Source organism: Manis javanica, chromosome 13 (genome assembly GCF_040802235.1).
Source record: "Manis javanica isolate MJ-LG chromosome 13, MJ_LKY, whole genome shotgun sequence".
Taxonomy (NCBI): domain Eukaryota; kingdom Metazoa; phylum Chordata; class Mammalia; order Pholidota; family Manidae; genus Manis; species Manis javanica.
The window spans coordinates 38,930,114-38,948,426 of NC_133168.1; the positions used below are offsets into that span (position 1 = coordinate 38,930,114).

Genomic DNA, 18,313 nt, shown 5'->3' on the forward strand with positions numbered 1-18,313 from the left:
GAAATAAGCCAGGCAGAAAAAGACAAATACCAAATGGTTTCGCTCATCTGTGGAGTATAACAACAAAGCAAAACTGAAGGAATAAAAACAGCAACAGACTCCAAGATGGAACTAGCAGTTACCAAAGGGGAGGGGTGAGGAAGGACGGGTGGGGAGATAGGGAGAAAGGGATTGAGAGGTATTATGATTAGTACACATGGTGTGAAGGGAATTACGGGGAAGACAGTGTAGCACAGAGAAGACAAGTAGTGACTCTGTGGCGTCTTACCACACTGATGGACAGTGACTGCAAAGGGGTATGGGGGGGACTTGATAATATGGGTGAATGTAATAACCACATTGTTTTCCATATGAAATCTTCATTAGAGTGTATATCAATAATACCTTTAAAAAATTGTAATAAAAAAAGAAAGTCAAATGATTAATTCTAAGCAAATGCAAAATTAAATCAACTACCTCTAAAGTCAGTCAAGGGATAGACAAAGAGTACAGAATATGATACCTAATACATAAGGAATGGAGGAGGAAGAACAAGGAAGAGAAAAAAAAAAGAACCTTCAGATTGTGTTTGTAATAGCATACTGAGTGAGTTAAGTTACACTCTTAGATAGTAAGGAAATTACCCTTGAACCTTTGGTAACCAAGAATCTAAAGCCTGCAATAGCAATAAGTACATACCTATCAATAATCACCCTAAATGTAAATGGTCTGAATGCACCAATCAAAAAACACTGAGTCACTGAATGGATTAAAAAACAATATCCATCTATATGTTGCCTACAAGAAACTCACTTCAAACCCAAATATATACACAGACTAAAAGTGAAGGGATAGAAAAAGATACTTTATGCAATTAATAGGGACAAAAAAGCAGGTGTTGCAGTACTTGTATTAGACAAAATAGACTTTGAAACAAAGAAAATAATAAGAGACAAAGAAGGACATTACATAATGATAAAGGAGTCAATCTAACAAGAGGATTTAACTATTTTAAATATATATGCACCCAAGACAGGAGCACCTACATATGTGAAACAAATACTAATAGAATTAAAAGGGGAAATAAAATGCAATGAATATTCTAGGAGACTTCAACACTCTACTCACTCCAAAGGACAGATCTACCACACAGAAAATAAGGAGACAGAGGCATTGAATAACACATTAGAAAAGATGGACCTAACAGATGTCTACAGAACTTTCCACTCAAAACCAGCAGAATACACATTCTTCTCAAGTCCACATGGAATATTTTCAAGAACAGATCATATACTAGGACACAAAAAGAGCCTCAGTAAATTGAAAAAGATTGAAATTGTACCAACCAGCTTCTCAGACCAAAAAGGTATGAAACTAGAAATAAATTATGCAAAGGAAATGAAAAAGCCCACAAACACATGGAGGCTTCACAACATGCTCCTAAATAACCAATGGATCAATGACTAAACAAAATCAGAGATCAAGCAATATATGGAGACAAAAGATAATAATTCAACACCACAAAAATCTATGGGATGCAGCGAATGCTGTACTAAGAAGAAAGTATATTGCAATATAGGCCTACCCCAGGAAAGAAGAACAATCCCATATGAACAGTCTAAACTCAGAATTAATGAAACTAGAAAAAGAAGAACAAATGAGGCCCAAAGTCAGTAGGAGGGACATAATAATCATTAGAACAGAAATGAATGAAATTAAGAAGAATAAAACAATAGAAAGAATCAGTGAAAGCAGGAGCTGGTTCTTCAAGACAATAAACAAAATAGATAAGCCCCTAGCCAAACTTAACAAGAAAAAAAGAGAGTCTACATACATAAAAATAATCAGAAACGAGAAAGGAAAAAATTACAATGGATACCACAGAAATACAAATAATTATTAGAGAAAACTATGAAAAATTATATGCTAACAAACAGGATAACCTAGAAGAAATGGACAACTTTCTAGAAAAATACAACCTTCCAAGGCTGACTGACGCACAAAGAAACAGAAAATCTGAAAAGTCCAATTACCAGCAACAAAATTGAATTGGTAATTTAAAAACTAACTAAGAACAAAATACCTGGACCACATGGCTTCACCGCTGAATTTTACCAAACATTTAATGAAGACCTAATAACCATCCTCCTTCAAGTTTTCCAAAAATTTTAGAAGAGGAGGGAATACTTGCAAACTCATTCTATGAGGCCAGCATCACTCTAATACCAAAACCAGGCAAAGACAACAAAGAAAAATAAAACTAGACTAATATCCTTGATGAACACAGATGCAAAAATACTCAACAAAATATTAGCAAACAGAATTTAAAAGTACATAAAAAAATATCATCCATCATGATCAAGTAGGATACATTCCAGGGATGCAAGGATGGTACAGTATTAGAAAATCCATCAACATCATTCACCACATCAACTAACAGAAGGACAAAAACCACATGATCATCTCAATAGATGCTGAAAAAGCATTTGACAAAATTCTAGATGCATTCATGATAAAAACTCCAAAAAAATTAGTATAGAGGACAAGTACCTCAACATAATAAAGGCCATATATGAGAAACCCACAGCCAACATCATACTGAACAGTGAGAAGATGAAAGCCTTTCCTTTAAGACTGGGAACAAGACAAGGATGCCCACTCTCTCTGCTTTTATTTAACATAGGTCTGGAGGTCTTTTCCATGGCAATCAGACAACACAAAGAAATAAAAGGCATCCAGATTGGTAAAGAAGTTGTTAAAATGTCACTGTTCGAAGATGTCATGATACCATACATTAAAAAAACTAAAGAATCCACTCTAAAACTACTAGATCTAATATCTGAATTCAGCAAAGTTGCAGGATACAAAATTAATGCACATAAATCTGTGGTATTCTTATACACTAACAAACTAGCAGAAAGAGAAATCAGGAAAACAGTTCCATTCACAATTGCATCAAAAAGAATAAAATACCTAGGAATAAACCTAACCAAAGAGGTGAAAGACCTATACTCTGAAAACTATAAGACACTCAGGAGAGAATTAAGGAAGATACAAATAAATGGAAACACATCTTGTGCTCATCGATAGGAAGAATTAATATTGTTAGGATGGCCATCCTGCCTAAAGCAATCTAGAGGTTCAATGCAATCCCCATCAAAATACCAACAGCATTCTTCAAGGAGCTGGAGCAAATCGTTCTAAAATTCATATGGAACCACAAAAGACCACGAATAGCCAAAGCAATCCTGAGAAGGAAGAATGAAGTGGAGCGGATTATGCTCCCTGACTTCAAGCTCTACTACAAAGCCAGAGTAATCAAGACAATTTGGTACTGGCACAAGAACAGAACCATAGACCAAAGGAACAGACTAGAGAGTCCAGATATAAACCCAAGCATATATGGTCAATTAATATATGATTAAGAAGCCATGGACATACAATGGGGAAATAACAGCCTCTTCAACAACTGGTGTTGGCAAAACTGGACAGCTACATGCAAGAGTATAAAACTGGATGATTGTCTAACCCTACACACAAAAGTAAACTAGAAATGGATCAAAGACCTGAAAGTAAGTTATGAAACCATGTAACACTTAGAAGACAACATAGGCAAAAAACTCCTGAATATAAACATGAGCAATTTTTTCCTAAATGCATCTCCTCGAGCAAGGGAAACAAAAACAAAAATGAACAAATGGGACTACATCAAATTAAAAAGCTTCTGTACAGCGAAGGACACCATCAACAAAACAAAAAGGCATTCTACAGTATGGGAGAATATATCTGTAAAGACATATTTGATAAGGGGTTAACATCCAAAATATATAAAGAACTCACATGCCTCAACACCCAAAAGGCAAATAACCCGATTAAAAAATGAGCGGAGGATATGAACAGACAATTCTCCAAAGAAGAAATTCAGATGGCCAACAGGCACATGAGAAGATGTTCCACATCACTAATTACCAGGAAAATGCAAATAAAAACCACAATGAGATATCACCTCACACCAGCTAGGATGGCCAACATACAAAAGACTAGGAACAACAAATGCTGGCGAGGATGCAGACAAAGGGCAACCCTCCTACATTGCTGGTGGGAATGCAGATGACTCCAACCATTGTGGAAAGTAATATGGAGGCTCCTCAAAAAACTAAAAATAGAAATTCCATTTGACCCAGGAATCTCACTCCTAGGAATTTACCCAAAGAATATAAATTCTGAGATTCAAAGACATATGCACCCCTGTTTACTAAAGGACTATTTAAAATAGTCAAGATATGGAAGAAACCTAAATGTCCATCAGTAGTTGAATGGATAAAAATGTGGTACATATACACAGTGGAATACTATTCAGGCATAAGAAAGAAACAAATCCTACCATTTGCAGCAATGTGGACTGAGCTGGAGGATATTATGCTCAGTGAAATAAGTCAGGCAGGAAAGACAAGTACCAAACCATTTCCCTCATTTGTAGAGTATAACAATGAAGCAAAACTGAAGGAACAAGACAGCAGCAGACTCAGAGACTCCAAGAAGGGGCTAGCAGTTACCAGAGGAGAGGAGTGAGGGAGGGCGGATGGAGAAGGAGGGAGAAGGGATTGAGGACTATTATGATTGGCACACCTGGTGTGAGGGGGATCATGGGGAAGACACCACAGCACATATAAGGCAAATAGTGATTCTGTGGTATCTTACTACACTGATGGACAGTGACTGCAATGGGGTATGGGTGGGGGACTCGATAATATGGGTAAATGTAGTAACCACATTGTTTTTCATGTGAAACCTTCATATATCAATAATACCTTAATAAATTAATTAATAAATAAATAGCAGTGGAAAAAAAAAACAGAGAGAAAGCACTGTCTCTGCCTCTAGAAGAGCAATGTAACCGCCTGACTTGCCAGTTGGTTTTAGCCCCAGGCAAGTTCACTATGGATTCAATATGACCAAAGGACAATAAAATATTCTTGGGGTGAAAGGGTTATGCCCAACTTTATTTCCACGGTGACAGGTCAATCATTAAAATCCCATTCACTCAAAGAGAGTCTGCATGCAGCAAGCTGGTCTCTGCCTCTGGACCTCTCAGCCCGGACAGCCATTGTGGATAAAGTTAAAGTTCCACTGGCTAGAATTCTCACCTGGCCCTGGTCGGCTAGCTCACTACACAGGTGTGGGCAATATGTAGTTATTGACTATACGTAAAGAGCTCTGCCCAGTGCTCTGGACGACACGGTGGCATGGCTGCAAGGCTGCAGGAGAGCAGAGCAGAGGCTGGAGTGGAGGCAGTGCCGAGGACAAATGCCCAGAGGACAGCTGTGCAGACTGAGAGACCCAGAGGACAGCTGTGAGGACAGAAAGGCCCAGAGGCAAAGACTGGCTTCCTGTGTTGTGGGGAACATGGGGTTCCTATCTCCAGGATCCTCACTGAACTTAGACCACCTGATGATGTAACTGGCCTGTTGCTAGGCTACCACTTCCACACCATTAGGCAATAAGCTACTATTGCACTATATAGAGAGCTTGGCCCAGTGCTGTGGGTGGAGGCAGAGAGGCTAATGCTCAACCTACCACGGGGAGAACAAGCCAGGTAATAAATCCTTTCACCTCAAAGAACATTTTGCTGTCAGTTTCTTTGGTCACACTGAATCCATAGCGAACTTGCCTGGGGCTGAAACACATTGGCAAGATAATTGGCGAAATCGGCAGGGTTCACTGTTAACCAAGGAAAAAGAAAGGCTGCCCTTATGGGAGGGGTGCTTCAGTGGGCTTCCCCTGTGAATGGGGAGACAGTGGATTGTCCCCCAATGGTATGTGGTCTGAGGTGACTTTCCTCCTAGAGGACTGGGCCCCACCCCAGGACTGGAGGCAAGAGGAGGTGATACCTGAGGCAGTACAGATAGCTCTTGGTATAGTAAATAGATCTTTTGAGAGACAGAGTGCCCGTGAGGCAGCAGGGACTGTGGGTTGGCTGCTTCTCACAGTATTTAAAAATTCTACAGAAGAGAAGGACATGCTCCTGAAAAAGACCTAAGAAATGGTGGAACAAGAACACAAGCTGCAAACTTCTGCAGATTCCCTGAAGAAGGAAATGGCACTGATGCGAGAGCAGGCAGCACAAGAATGCCGTCAGGAAGGTGCCAAGTGAGAGGTAAAAGATTCCTTAAGGAATGATACAGCAGTGCTGCCAGGTGCTCTGAAGGAGGAAAAGGCCATAAAGGAAAAAGACGACCTCCTGAGGGAAGCGCAGGAAAGGTGGCAGAGAACACCAGTTGCAAAGCATTGGGGTGAAGGTAACAGAGCTGCTGAAGACTGAGCCAGCATTGCTATGAGGCACAGTAAAAAAGGTAAAGGATGTAGCAGAGGAGGCACTCGGGGGAGGGGAGAGAAAGGTGCCATCAGCCCCAGAAAGGGAGGAGCTGGCGAAGAATGAAGAGGTGATGCCAGAGGCTTCGGTGCCTCCTATACTGAAGGCACACCCGGTGGTTGTAAAGAAAATAAAGACTCAGCAGTTGAAAGTTCCCCAAGGAGAGGAGCAGCCCCTCCCCAGGTCGAGGAGCACTCTATGGTCCATCCCTTTACTCAGGCTGAGCTGGTGGATTTGGACTCCTGGTTTAGGCAGAAGCCCTCGGAGTCAATATCAGCTTGGCTTCCGCACCTGTGGGACTTAGGGGTGGATGGAATTGTTCTGTTGGGATCAGAGACAGGAAAGCTGGCTTCCTTGACAGTGCAGCCCACCTTGAGGCAGCGATTATAAAATGCACATCAGACCCCAGGGAGTCACTCCCTCCTCAGTTGGCTTATGGCTGCACTTTGTGCTGTGTGGCCCAATCAGGGTGATGTGCCAGAGGCTCCTGTTAGATGGCAGACATATGCTGAGCTCCAACAGGTGTTACGAGAGCTAGGCATAAGAAATGCCATCTATAGTCCAGACAATTATGGCCCAGATGAAGAGATTTTCACAACTGGGATGAGAAATATTGTGCTTCAAACAGCTCCCACATCCCTCTTTGGGTCTTTAGTGGCCATTCTTTCCCCTCACTTAGGGCATCCCATAAGCAAGATGGCACGTACAGTAGCAGACTTAGGAGTAGCTGAAGCAATGAGAACACGAAAAGAAATAAGGTCTGCTACTCACAAAAAGAATGTGAAGGACCCCATGAAGGTTATGAGGATCCAGATGTGAGTTGATTTAATATTGGCAGGAGTAGATGGAAGGAAATTAGATGTGAAGTCAAATAGGATCTTACTAGAGCTATGGCAACAACTAAAACCAGAGCAGCAGTTCAGCCATTAAGACCAAAGAGGCAGAGGTCAGAGACAGAGCCAGAAGTCCAGCCTGTGTGTTTGCAAGACTTACTGCTGGAGAGTGAGCCAACCTCACTGGAGCCCACACAGGAATATCACTGGGGAACACGGTTTGACTGAAGGGAAGGCTGAGGTATCAGCCCTGAGAGACCCAGGGGGGGGGACTGGACACCACATGTTGAAATAGCTATCCATTGGTTCCCAGTAAACATACAATGTTTCCTGGCTCTGGTGGGTACAGGGGCTGAATGTTCACTGATTCATAGTAACCCTGAGCTGTTCCCCAGAACCCCCCGCTATCATAGATGGATACGGGTATAAGGCTGTCAGAGTGAAACAAGCCCAAATCCCTTTGAGAATAGACCATCTACCCCCAAAAGAGTATACTGTTTATGTATCTCCTATTTCTGAGTATATTTTTGGGATTGATATCCTGTATGGTCTATGGTTGCAGACCACTGCAGGTGAGTTCAGACTGAGAGTATGTGTGGTGAAGGCAGTTCTGAGGGGACATACTAGGCACCCGCCCATAGCTTTGCCTGTGCCTTGGCAGGTGACTAAGTACCAAACAATAGAAACTGCGTGGAGGGCATAAAGAGATTGGAGAAACCCTCCAGGAGTTGGAAAAGGTGGGTATTATAAAGCACACCCACAGTCCTTTCAATTCCCCAGTGTGGCCAGTAGAAAAGCCAGATGGCTCCTGGCGTATGACTGCGAATTACAGAGAACTGAATAAAGACATACCCCCTATGCATGCTGCTGTCCCCTCTATTGCAGACCTGATGGATACCCTTAGCCATGAACTAGGAATATACCATTATGTGGTATATTGCTAATGCCTTCTTTTCCATTGACTTTGAGCAGGAAAGTCAGGAACAGTTTGCCTTCACGTGGGAAGGACGGCAATGGACTTTCACAATCCTTCCACAGGGATACCTCCACAGCCCCACCATCTGTCATGGGCTTATAAACCAGGACTTGGCTACATGGGAGAAACTGCCAATGGTGCAGCTGTACCATTATACTTATGATGTCATGCTCACGTCTGATTCTCTTTCAGATGTAGAAGGTGCAGCACCTAGATTGCTGCAACATTTACAGGAGAAAGGATGGGCTGTGAACAGCACCAAGGTTCAGGGACCTGGTTTTTCTGTCAAATTCTTGGAGGTCATCTGGTCGGGTAAGACCAAAGTTATAACAGAAGCAGTTATAGATTAAATCCAGGCCTTTCCTAACCCTACAACTGTAGCATTGCTACATGAGTTTTGGGGTCTTCTAGGCTAATGTAGAGTGTTTATCCCACCCTTGGCACAAATTCTGAAGCCATTATACTGGTTGGTACGAAAGGGCATCACGTGGGACTGGGATGAGATATGTGTATCTGCCTTTACTACAGCAAAACGGGCAGTCAAGGCCATGCAGGCCTTGAGTGTGATAGACCCATCAAGGCCCTGTGAGCTGGACATTCATGTGACTAAAGAAGGTTATGGCTGAGGTCTCTGGCAGCAGCTTGAACAAACTCACCAACCTATTGGATTCTGGTCACAACTCTGGAAAGGCGCAGAGGTACAATACACTTTGATAGAAAAACAACTGGCTGCCAAGTAGCACACCTTGCTGGCTACAGAACCCATCACTGGGATGGTCCCAATAAAGGTAATAACCACCTATCCCATCTTGGGGTGGGTACAAGACTGGATCCAAAAGCCAAGGAGTGATATGGCACAAACGCCCACACTGGCCAAGTGGAGTGCTCACCTATAGCAGCATAGTGCCCTCTCTAGCATGCTATTAAGCATAGCCCCTTGAGTGAAGAACTCTAACGCTTATTGGGGCCAGTGACATACACAAGTGAAAAGCAGGAAGAACTTGCTTTTGAACCATTACTAGCATAGAGTCCCTATCAGGAGGGAAGAGCCCCTATATCTGACAATGCATGGTACACAGATAGCTCCAGCCATGGGCAGTCCCCAGAATGGAGGGCCATAGCTTTCCATTCTAAGACTGAGACAATATGGATGGAAGATGGCGAGGGGAAGAGCAGCTAATGGGCAGAGTTGTGGGCCATGTGACTTGTGATGAGCAGGAGCCCTCCCCTATAAATGTCTGTACTGACAGCTGGGCTGTCTATTGGGGCTTGACCCTGTGGCTATCAACCTGGTACCATACCAACTGGTTGATTGGTCACTGATCTCTTTAGGCGCAAGAATTGTAGCAAGACTTATGGGCCCATGTTCAGACTAAAATAATTACAGTATACCATTTGACAGGTCATTTGTCACTGGCATCCCCAGGAAATGATGAACCAGATAAATTGGCCCAGATACGTTGGTTAGAAGGAAAGCGTGCCTCTGATGTAGCCCAACGGTTACATCAGCGTTTGCTGCATGCAGGGTAAAAGACAATGTGGGCTGTAGCCCATCGGTGGGGCTTGCCTTTGACCTTTGAAGAAGTTAGTAAAGCCTGGCAGGAGTGTGTTGTGTGCTCCAAAAGGGACTTACACCAAGTTCCACAGCAACATGGAACAATAGCTAAGGGGCCTATACCCCTTGTCAGGTGGCAGATAGACTATATTGGGCCTCTACCTGTGTCAGAAGGATATCGGTATGCGATGACTTGTGTGGACACAGCTACTGGACTTCTGGTTGCTTTTCCTACCCGTTGTGCAGAGCAGCAGATGACCAAAAGAGGCCTGGAGCATCTCTTTGCTGCCTATGGCTGACCACAGGTAATTGAGAGTGATCAGGGCACCCAGGACATACAACTGCAAGAATGGGTGCAACAGCTGGGAATCAAATGGAAGTTTCATGTGCCATACAATCCTACCATAGCAGGCATGACAGAGAGGCACATGGCTTGTTAAAATCTGGACTAAAGTCAGATACCAATAGTCTGCGGGGATGGTCAGTCTGCTTATGGACTGTGCTATGGCATTTTAATGAGAGACCTCGAAAGTGAGCCCTGAGCCCTGTAGACATGTTAACACATATAGCTGCCTCCCCTATACAACTGCAAGTACAAACCCAGGAAGAATCACTGAAGCCAAGGTTCGACCACCAGAATAATATCTTGCTGCCAGCACCAACTGCAACCCCAGAGACTCCATTGAGTGCACGTGGCCTTGGACCTTTCAACACATGGACCAACAATGGCTGGCTCTCCTGGCACCTTGGAGACAACGCTTGGAAGCTGGCCTCCTGTGTATTCCTGGAATAACAGCAGAGTGGCTCCCAAAGGTCAAAGTAGTATATTCTGAATGGCCAGAAGGTAGGAGCATCTTACCAGGGAGTTTTGTTTTATCATTATGGCCAGTTCATGCACCTCCAGTAGCACTATATATAGACCCTTCCGTAACCCCCACAGGGAAAAGAGTAAAAGTATGGTATACCAGACCTGGAAGGGACCCCCTTCCAGCTACAGTACTATCACAGGATCACTCTCTTGCATGCATCCTACCTGATGGACAAGATTTGCCTATGTTGGTGTTATTAAAACATGTGTCTTATCACCCCTAAAGTCTTTGTGGATTGGGAACTTCCCCTGGCTTGAGGATTATTATAATTTTTGTTACTAGGAACCTCCTCTGGCTTGAGGATTATTATAATTTTTGTTACCTATATCAAAACCTTGCTGTTTCTTAATGTTTATTATCTCTAAATTGTTGTTATCCTCTGTTGCTATTGCGGAATCTAGTTACAGTGCTCCAGCTTTCTCACACAAGGACCATTGTGGAAGATTGGAAGCGTGTAGATTGTAAGGTGAGAATCCTGGAGTGGTGGAGTGTGGGGAAGTTGGGGTTCCTATGGCCAGGATCCTCACTGAACTTAAACCACCTGATGATGTAACTGGCCTGTTGCTTTAGGCAATAAGCTATTATTGCACTATATAGAGAGCTTGGCCCAGTACTCTGGGCAGAGGCAGAGATGCTAGTGCTCACGTGCTCGACCTACTGCCAGGAGAACAAGCCAGATAATAAACCCTTTCATCCCAAAGAATGTTTTGTTGTCAATTTCTTTGGTCACATTGAATCAATAGCGAACTTGTCCAGGGCTGAAACCTATTGGCAAGATATGCGTACAGACTCACTCTGAGTGGATGGGATTTTAAGTGAATTAACCTGCTACCATGGAAATAAAGTTGGGTATAACCCTTTCACCCCAAGAACATTCTACTGTCATTTCTTTGGTGACATTGAATCTATAGTGAACTTACCCAGGGCTGAAACCACTGGCACAAGACAGCTGTCCTCTGGGCCTCTGTCCTTGGCACTGCCACCACTCCAGCCTCTGCTCTGCTCTCCTAGAGCCTTGCCACTGTGTCGCCCAGAGCACTGGGTAGGGCTCTTTACATAGAGTCAATAACAACGTATTGCCCACACATGTGCAGTGAGCTAGCCAACCAGAGCCAGGTGAGAATCCTGGCCACAGGAACCTTCATTTTATTCATACCACCTCATAGAAAACTTTAAACTTCACATGAAATGTAGTCCCAATCTTTCATCCCATTCTCTTCTAGAAAGATAACTAAAAACTATAGCTCATTTCAGAACTCTGAATTTCAGTATGGCAAAGTAGCATCAATAAAACAACCAGGTTTATTTACTAAGCATCTATGTAAAGAGAGCATAAAACAAAGTTTCTGATCTTAAACTCACTATCTTTTATTTTAAAATTTTTCAATGACTTAATTTAGTACCACCTAATGAAATCTTAAAACACTTTATCACAGGAGCAAAGAAACAAAAGTAGAGATAGAGTTATAATTCCGAGGCAGATTCTTACTCAGGCCAAAGGATAAAATAAAGCTAAATACAAAAATCTGGTTCCTGATTGAGACAATCTATTCTGAGGAGAAAGAACACTTAAACCAGTTCAGCTGCCTTTGGCAGAGTCCTCAAGTCAAAATCAGGCACTGTTTAATGTAAGGAATCCCAGGAGACACTTCCCCTAGTCTTAAAACTGAATGTCCCAGGCAAACCCAGACAGTTGGTCACTCCATCTAGAGAAGCGGTACTGGGAAAGCAATTCAAACATTTATGAAGCACTATGAACTAATCTATATGCAATAAAGCGAGCTGACTGGATTCTAGAATCTCTAATCCCTGCCAATTTAAAATGTCTAAGTCTCACTAAACTGATCAGTGCATTGATCCATTCTCTTCTGTCTCATTGTAAGTGGCCTCTTGGAAGCATGAGACTTTGGTGATCATGCCTTCCTTCCTTCAGTCTCCTCTCTTCTGAAACACCACACTCCCGTAGTTTGGCTACTATTTTACTGGCTGCTCCTTCTCCATCTCTTTGGACAACTCCTCTCTTCCTATAACCCGACCAGAAAACATTCAATGTCCCCAAGTTTGATCTTCTGTTTCTTCTATAGTCTCTACTGTCTACTCCATACTTTGTCCATGTGATCACCTTTAAGCACCACTTAAATACAGGTAACTCTCCAAATCCCACCTCCACCTCCCCCATCTCCCCAACTGAGCTCCAGACTTGCATACCCAACTTCCTACTGAACATCTCACCCGAACCTCTAAGAAGCATCTCAAACCTCACATAGCCAAAATAGAACTCTTCATTGCACTTACCTCCCTCACACTCTTTCCCAGCTTAGGAAATGGCACCACCACATTATAATTACTGAAGCCAAAACTAAGAATCATCTTAAGTTTCCCTTTCCCTCATTTGCCACCTCCAAACCATGACTCAATCCTGCCAGCTTTATTCATCAAGCATATTCCAAAGCCATTCTCTTCTCTCCAAATTCAGTCTCACCATTCTAATCCAAGCCATCATCTCTCACCTAATTACCCCAAAGACCAAGTAACCAGCTTCCCTACTGCTATTCTTTCCTTCATCTCCCCACAATTTCTTCCCCTACAAAACAGCGAGGAGTGTTATATGTAAACATCAAGGATAGAGAACGTCTACTTTGTTTCCCCAGTACTTAGAACAATGTCTGCCTCATAACTAGGCACTCAAAGACAAAAGAATGAATAGTCAATTCTCCCCTACCCTTTCATAACTAACTTCCCCTCACACAGAATAAACTCTGAACTTCTTAACAATGTCTTCCATTACCAGGCCTCCCTCACTTCACATCCTTGCTCATATGCTCCAGACTCACTGACTTTTGATATTCCTCCAACTCCCCAAACTCATTTCTACCTTGGGGCTGTTTCTATACCCACCACCTGATGACTTCTCCCCTCATGTCTGACTCCTCCTCATCATTCAGGTCTCCAGAGCAATGTTACATGCCCAGAGGCCTTTCATGACCAGCCAATCCAAAGTAGCTCTACCCATCCTCTGCCCTCTCACCCAGTTTCCTTTTCTTCATAGTACTACTTAACACTAGCTGAATTATCTTGTTGTTGGTTTACCTACAGACTGTTTCCTCCCCACTAGAATGTAAACTCTCTTAGAGTTGGGATCTTATCTTCTTCAATGATGTATCTCTAGAGCTAGTACAATGCCTGTCACACAGTAGTTATTGAAAGAATGACTCACATTTACCAACTTCTTATAAGCACCAAGCACTATGCTTCGATAACAATGGATCTTTGTAATTAAAAAATTAGAAAGTAGAAATAAAATAATAATTGAGTAATTTGATGTTCTTTTTATGTTGATGATTCCATTCCTAAAATGAATGACCTTATATAATTCCACTTTTTAAAATATTATTTTGCCGGTATAAAGTAAGACTAGCCTTAAAGTATATTAATTAGCATCACACTGTAGCTTTAAAAGTTATTTAAATGATCACATTCTTCATTTCTTAATGCATTGTTTGAGGGAATTAAGCTATCACTTAGTAAAATAACTATCTAGGAGTGTTCATGTCTTCATCATTTTCTCAGAGTACACATACAGACACTTCATCCAGTCAGAAAAATCATGATTCTGTAACACCTTTCTGTTTTAAACATAAATAGTCACAACATGACAATAGAAGTCGTAAACTCACCATTTATTTCCTGGCCTTGGATTAATTTACCAGCTTCATTCAAGCCAACAAGTGATAAAATTCCAAGTACTAATGAAGTTCACTTCACAAAATTCATCACTAAGCTAAGATTCACCCCTAACCCCCCAATGCCTATTATAAAAGAACATGACCAATTGAGTTTAAGCAATAGAGTTACATTTCATTGTTACCATAGTACTTCCAGGTCTATCTAATTAAGAAACACAACAAAAAACCTTAGTATCTAATGCAATCACACCAGTTACTACCACTACCATTATGACATCACTAAACACCTCATGGAACTGCATCAACTAGGAAGAGACAGATTTAAAGCTCAAAGCACTAAACAAGTGACATTTCTTCAGATCACATTAGTGTTTTCTACAACATTTTATTTTCAGCACACTTGAAAACTGTCATATCCTACCTCCAAATACTTTAAGGGTTGACTATGTTAATATTCTTAAGGTATGATTTATAAAAACAAATTCAGAATACATACAAGTATTCAAAATATCACTCTATGCTAAATTTTTTGAAATCTAAGGGAAATATTTCCATCCTTATCCAACTTTGAAACTATTATACCTTTTGAATAATAGGGTATTCTCAAACACACTCAGCCAAACGCACAAAAGATGTACAACTTCTATCTACCCAAAATAGCCAATAGAAGGGGGAGGGGGAAGGGGAACGACACTTTTGTTTCATCTGTTGTAAATGTAAAAATATTCATCTTATTTTCTTTATAACACAGTCTCTAAAGCCAAAAACCTGTGGGTAAAGCCAAAATAAAATTAAATTCTAAAGCAAACCTTAAAAGTTCAGTATTTTCCAAACCATCCTTGTTATTCCTATTTATGTTTTTACTGCCATTAGCTTAAAAAGGAAGTTTCCTCAAATTTTTTAGAACACTGGTTCTACATTAACTTTGGTTTTCCTTTATGTCTACTTACGTATTTGTACAAACAACCCCGTTTTAGGACACCTAACATTAACCCTCATATTGAGATAAACTCATTTAAATACAAGAAATTACTTATCCCTGTCTTTACACTGGTCCTCAGAACCAAAATGATTGCTGATAAATTCAGTCAGGAGACTGGTTCCCTTTATTTTTGGAGCTCCAAATCATTCAAGTTAGTCAAAAGACTTACTGGACAGTACTTCAAAAATACAAATTTTCTTTGAATTCTCAGAAAGGAAAAAAAATCTCTACATGAATCAACTCAGAGGTCATTATCTTCACCCTCACCATCTGTTCATTTGCTAAAGAAAGCACACTTAAGTTTTTCATTTAAGGTGTAATTTTTTTAAACTAAAAAATAATTTTAAATATTTGATCAAGAAGAGAATAAAGAAACAAATAATTACATGACTATTACTGTAAAAATAATCCATTCTCAGCATATAGTTGAAAAAATTTTTATTGGAAAGGCATGTCCTGACTTACCAATGGCTTACCATTAACAAAGCTAGATAAAATATATGCTTTGTAAAGATATACTGTCCAAATTCCTTAAACTTGGTTAGTATTTATGAAGTATTTTCTCCGTCTACATTCTTTGCTGAAGAAAAGGTCTTGAGGCTGCAATATAACCTAAGTCCTCCCTCAGTTACTTAACTTCTAAGTGCTATAATGTTTTCTACCTTACAGAAAATAGTGGAAAAATGGATGCAATGCTGGTGTGGTACAATACCTCCAAACACATTATTATTACAAATAAATTTTAAGAGGTTAGGTTACAAAGACATTACAGATGGCATTTGACATGTACAGATAAATTGAAACCACTCCTTCCAGCCTCTAGGGATTATCAAGTATCTTCTCATTCACTGACATTTCTTTGATTTCAGGATTTATAAATACTCAGTAAGCATCAAAAACCTCTCAACTGCTGTCTCCTCTTAACATAAATAGCACACATTTTAGATAAAATAATTCCCTGCTTATATTGATTTTTACTAAACTCATGCCTATACTAAATTGTATTATTTCTAAAAGTGTGACAGAACCAAATTTAAGAGAATAATTTCAAATCTAACTCTAGACTTTAAAATTTACGTATATCTAATTCACAGTATGGTGGCTATAGATAACAATACTGTATTGTATACTTGAAATTTACTGAGAGTACATCTTAAGTGTTCACCACACACAGAAAAATGGTTACTATGTGAAGTGATGGATATGTTAACAAGATTGACTGTGTAGACCATTTCACGATGTATACATATATCAAACATTAAGTGTACACCTTAAATATATGGACAATTTCTATTCAACAATTTTACCCATTAATAAAGCTAAGAAAATTACATATGTCTAAAAAAACCCACGTCACAAATTCCTAAACTGTCAGAACTGATTTGAAATATTAATAGCAATGAGTTTGTGCCTTTTTTTACCTAGCAGAAAATACTACCAGTAAAGAAACCCTTCAAAATGCTGCTTCTGCTTTTTTGTTTTGCAAGTAGCTTTGAAAATGTATACAAAAATGTCAGTTACACAAGTCGACCTTAAACTTTCTGTGAAACAATTACTTCAAAGGAGTCCTAGAAACAAGTAAAATTGTAGGAAATTTTTTATGTACATACATATGGCTTTTTTTTCCTGGATGAAAGATCCATATGAAAGATCCATATAACTCTCAGCCTTTCAAAGGGGTTCAACAATAAAGATTAAAGTGCCTGGAGGAATCGTTAACGTCAGATAACTTGTCACAGGCAACCGAAGACTTAACTCTTTATCCCAAATTGGTGGAGGATTTATCCTAATTTAGTGGCTCCTATACAACTTTTGAGCGATGCAGGCATGAAATGGCTGTCTGACACAAACGGCTCCTTTCACACACTGAACGCTGCAAACTCCAAATTTTCCTTTAAGGGGCCAGGGAGAGATAGACGTTATTAACACTCCCATTGCTTGAAGACAGATGGGCTCCTACAGGACGTGTCCTCGCCTTACCCCGGAGAGGGCTGAGGGGCGACGACCAGGCTCAGTGAAGCGCCGAGTCCCCTCAGGGGTCGCTTGCAGCGACGGCCTCCCCAGTAGCCTCCTCCCGTCCCCAAACGCGCCCCTGGAGTAGCGGCCGCGGGCGTGGGCGCCCCAAGTCGCCGCCGCAGCACTGGGGCGGCGACCTTCTAGCCCGGGTCCCCCGGAGCCCCGTTATCCACGTCGGCCACACACCCCACGAGGGAAAGGAAGGAGGACGGACAACAAAGCCCAGCCGGAGGAAGCCCAGGCGAGCTTTAAGTTGGGGCGCGGGGGCTGCGGCCGACGAGCGACGGCCGGGACGCCAGCCGCTCGGGTTCTGTGCGATGCGGTGAGGGGCGGAAAGAGCCAGGGACGCCGCCCGCTAGATGTCAGCCCGCTGGGCCCACGGGGCGGCCGGGAGGACACCGGGCGGGCGGGGGCGCGGCGGCGGCCGGGGCAGGCAGGCCCGAGGGGGAGGCGGCGGCGGCAGGGTTCCACGACGCGCGGTCGGCCGCCACCCCCACGCCGGCTGGAGGACGGTCCCGTTACTTACCCGCTGGGACGCTGCGGGCTCCGCCGGGGCTGTCCCGGCTACTGGCCTCCGGGGCTAGGAGGCGGCCCCACATCGCGAGCGGGAGAGCCGGGGGGCTGGGGGCGCCCGACTCCCCACGTCAGTCCTTCCCCGCCTTTGCCTCCTGCTTCTTCGGCGCCGGAAACTTGTGCGGAGCCCGGGCCGCGGCGACCCCGCGGGAGGGCGGACCGGTTAACGGCTCTTCAACGACAGTAAGGAACCGCAGGGGCCAGATTCTCCGCAGCGGCAGCTGCCATGGCCGAGCCGGCTGGGCCGAGGCGCGGGCCGGGGGAGCGGCGGCTCCGCGGTGACGGCGGCTCGGTCCCCGGCTGAGCCCGGCTGAGCCCCAGCTCACAGGTTCCAGGCGAAGTTGCAGCTGCGGCTTCTCTCCGCCCCCTCCGCCCGCGGAGCCGGAGCCGGAGCCGGAGCCAGAGCCGGAGCCGGGGCGGGGCCTTCCGGGGGCGGGGCTGCGGGAGCTTACATAAGGCGCGCTCGCCGCG

The 18,313-nt window shown here is 42.8% G+C and overlaps 1 protein-coding gene across 1 annotated transcript in view; it reads right to left on the reverse strand.

The window, feature by feature from the left end:
- The window catches only part of CEP85L (centrosomal protein 85 like), a 174,361-nt gene extending 156,427 nt beyond the window's left edge, over window positions 1–17,934 (reverse strand). The window contains exon 1 of the mRNA XM_017680016.3: window positions 17,796–17,934. Coding sequence (XP_017535505.3) covers window positions 17,796–17,868 — 73 coding nt within the window. The 5' untranslated portion in view covers window positions 17,869–17,934. The remainder of the gene's footprint in view (window positions 1–17,795) is intronic.
- Between the last annotated feature and the right edge of the window lie 379 nt (window positions 17,935–18,313).